Source organism: Palaemon carinicauda, chromosome 6 (genome assembly GCF_036898095.1).
Source record: "Palaemon carinicauda isolate YSFRI2023 chromosome 6, ASM3689809v2, whole genome shotgun sequence".
In the NCBI taxonomy this organism is placed as follows: domain Eukaryota; kingdom Metazoa; phylum Arthropoda; class Malacostraca; order Decapoda; family Palaemonidae; genus Palaemon; species Palaemon carinicauda.
Window position 1 is genome coordinate 25,305,033 of NC_090730.1, and position 2,500 is coordinate 25,307,532.

The window sequence follows — 2,500 nt, forward strand, 5'->3', positions numbered from 1 at the left end:
AATTGTATGTTAATGTTGATAGGGTTATATGTGTTTAACTGTATATGCATGTTGATCATGTGTACAAGCATATATATATATATATATATATATATATATATATATTATGTATATATACTGTCAAACGTGCAGGTATGTATGTACGTGTCAGTATATGTACGATATATATGTATGTGTGTGTGAATGTATATATCTAGGTATTTATTTATATATGATTGTACATGTATATATATGGTTTTGATATATACCTATGATTTTGCTTATGTATATGTATGGATAAGGCTACCCAAATTAATATAAAGAAATTGTATTGGAAGCCTAAACAAATTTACAGGTCTTCAGAAATGACCTTTGCTGTATATATATATATATATATATATATGTATATATATAAATATGTATATATAAATATATATATATATATATATATATAAATGTGTGTGTATGTATAAATGCATACTGTATACATGCATATATACATATATATATATAAATATATATATATATATATATATATATATGTATATATATATATATATATTATATATATATATATATGTATATATATACATATATATATACACACACATATATATATGTATATATATATATATATATATATATAAATATACGTATATAAATGTGTGTGAGTTTTAACACAGCATTTAATTCTCATATTAATTAAACAATGCAAATTAGTATTCTTGTTTATATGTAAAAAAAAATCCTCGACAGTTACCCTTCCATTGTTGCATCTGACAAGGAAGCACTGTATATTTTTACTATATTCTGAATATTCACGCTAAAGTCAAATCATCAATTTTATGTGTTGGTTTTTGCGACCATATTTTCCTCATATTCATGGAACATGATTGTAATTTTGATCGAACATATACAAAAATCATATGTAATTATTTTTATTCACTGAAAGGAAGAAACCAAATATAAAGCTTAAAACCTATTGGAATAAATTCATCACTGGTTTTTCAATCAATAATGATACATGTATATTGTGATGTATATCAAAATTAGAACAGTAATTACACTGGCTTTCACTTTTCTTTAGTCCATTGTGGGCCTAATTATTGGAAGGAAACAAATAAATATTATTACATAACGAATGAAGGAAGTTATATCTTTTTCTTCTTATCGGTATCTTCGATCTATTTTATGTGAAATTTTTTGTTCATTTTCTTAGGCAATCTGGAAACATTGATCATTAAGAGACCATAAAAGGGTATTAGTAATCTCAACATTTAAGTCAGGCAGTGATAAAGTCACCTTTTAATCATCTTTGATATCGTCAATATGTTAATTGAAAGAGTTTCTTGTGAAACCTTCATTCTTAACAATGTAAATAGACCTTGCTCTTACCAGCATATGTATAGTCAGCAGACGTCATTGGATTACATTTTTTCCATGACAGGCTTTGAGAAATATTAACCTCAAGTAGATTTATGTGAATACTCGTGTTGGTTTTGGATACAAGAACATATTCCAATAATTCATAACATGAATTGCGTTTAACTCTTGGTCACCATTGAAAAGAATTAAATACTATATTTTCGATCACCAGTTACCAAAAAAAAAAAAAAAAAAAAAAAAAAAAAAAAAAAAAAAAAAAGGAAAAAAAAAAAATTCTGTCCTCAGTTTAGAGCTGTGCCATAAATCACGATGGTCCTGATCACGAAATTTTTAGAAATCGACGTTAATGAACTGCATAGACATTGCACATAATCATATTTAACAGCCTTTTTGTTTATGAAATTTTTAGACATTTATTTTGATTTGCAGGGGATTTGGAGTGTTAGCTCTGCTCCTGCATCGGATGGAAATGGAACGTAAGTTTACCTAATTACACAAATATTATATAGATTTTACCAACTCATGATTCACAACGAAAAGAGAGACCGATTTTCATATAGATGTGATTTCTCGGTTAAACATGTTTTTTGAATTATGGCTACATTGGATTAGTTTCATATGATTTGCTGTTTTTTTTTTTTTTTTTTTTTTTTTTTTCTTGAATAGATTTGTCTTTTTTTTCAGATGGATTTTCGTACCAGCATTCAAGGGATCGTTTACTGTGCAACCCAGAAATGGATCTTTAATCCAACCCAGAAATGAATCTTTGATCCAACCCAGAAATGGATCTCTCATCCAACCCAGGTGGACTGCTATGCCCCGGAACTTGGAATCCCTTATAAACAAATTGAATAACAGAGAAGGTACTGATAGGAAAGAACCTATTTATGAATAGAAAAAAGGAGGGGTTTATTTACTTCCTTTTAGTAAAATAATTCATAATTTCATGTCCTGAATATTGACATAAATAATTTATTCTTATTATTATAGATTATCTTTATTTTGCTTTCCATTCTTATTTCCAATGTTCAAATCTTTGGAATTTTATATGCTAATTGTTCAAATATCATTGTATATATAAAACTCAGTGATCTTCGGGTTGGTTTTGTATGTCACATTTTTAAGGCATATATGT

The 2,500-nt window shown here is 26.7% G+C and overlaps 1 protein-coding gene across 1 annotated transcript in view; it reads left to right on the top strand.

The window, feature by feature from the left end:
- Window positions 1-2,500, top strand: part of LOC137642520 (transmembrane protease serine 9-like) — a 20,132-nt gene that overhangs the window by 1,826 nt on the left and 15,806 nt on the right. Inside the window, exons 2-3 of the mRNA XM_068375150.1 lie at window positions 1,795-1,841; window positions 2,050-2,228. Coding sequence (XP_068231251.1) covers window positions 1,795-1,841; window positions 2,050-2,228 — 226 coding nt within the window. The remainder of the gene's footprint in view (window positions 1-1,794; window positions 1,842-2,049; window positions 2,229-2,500) is intronic.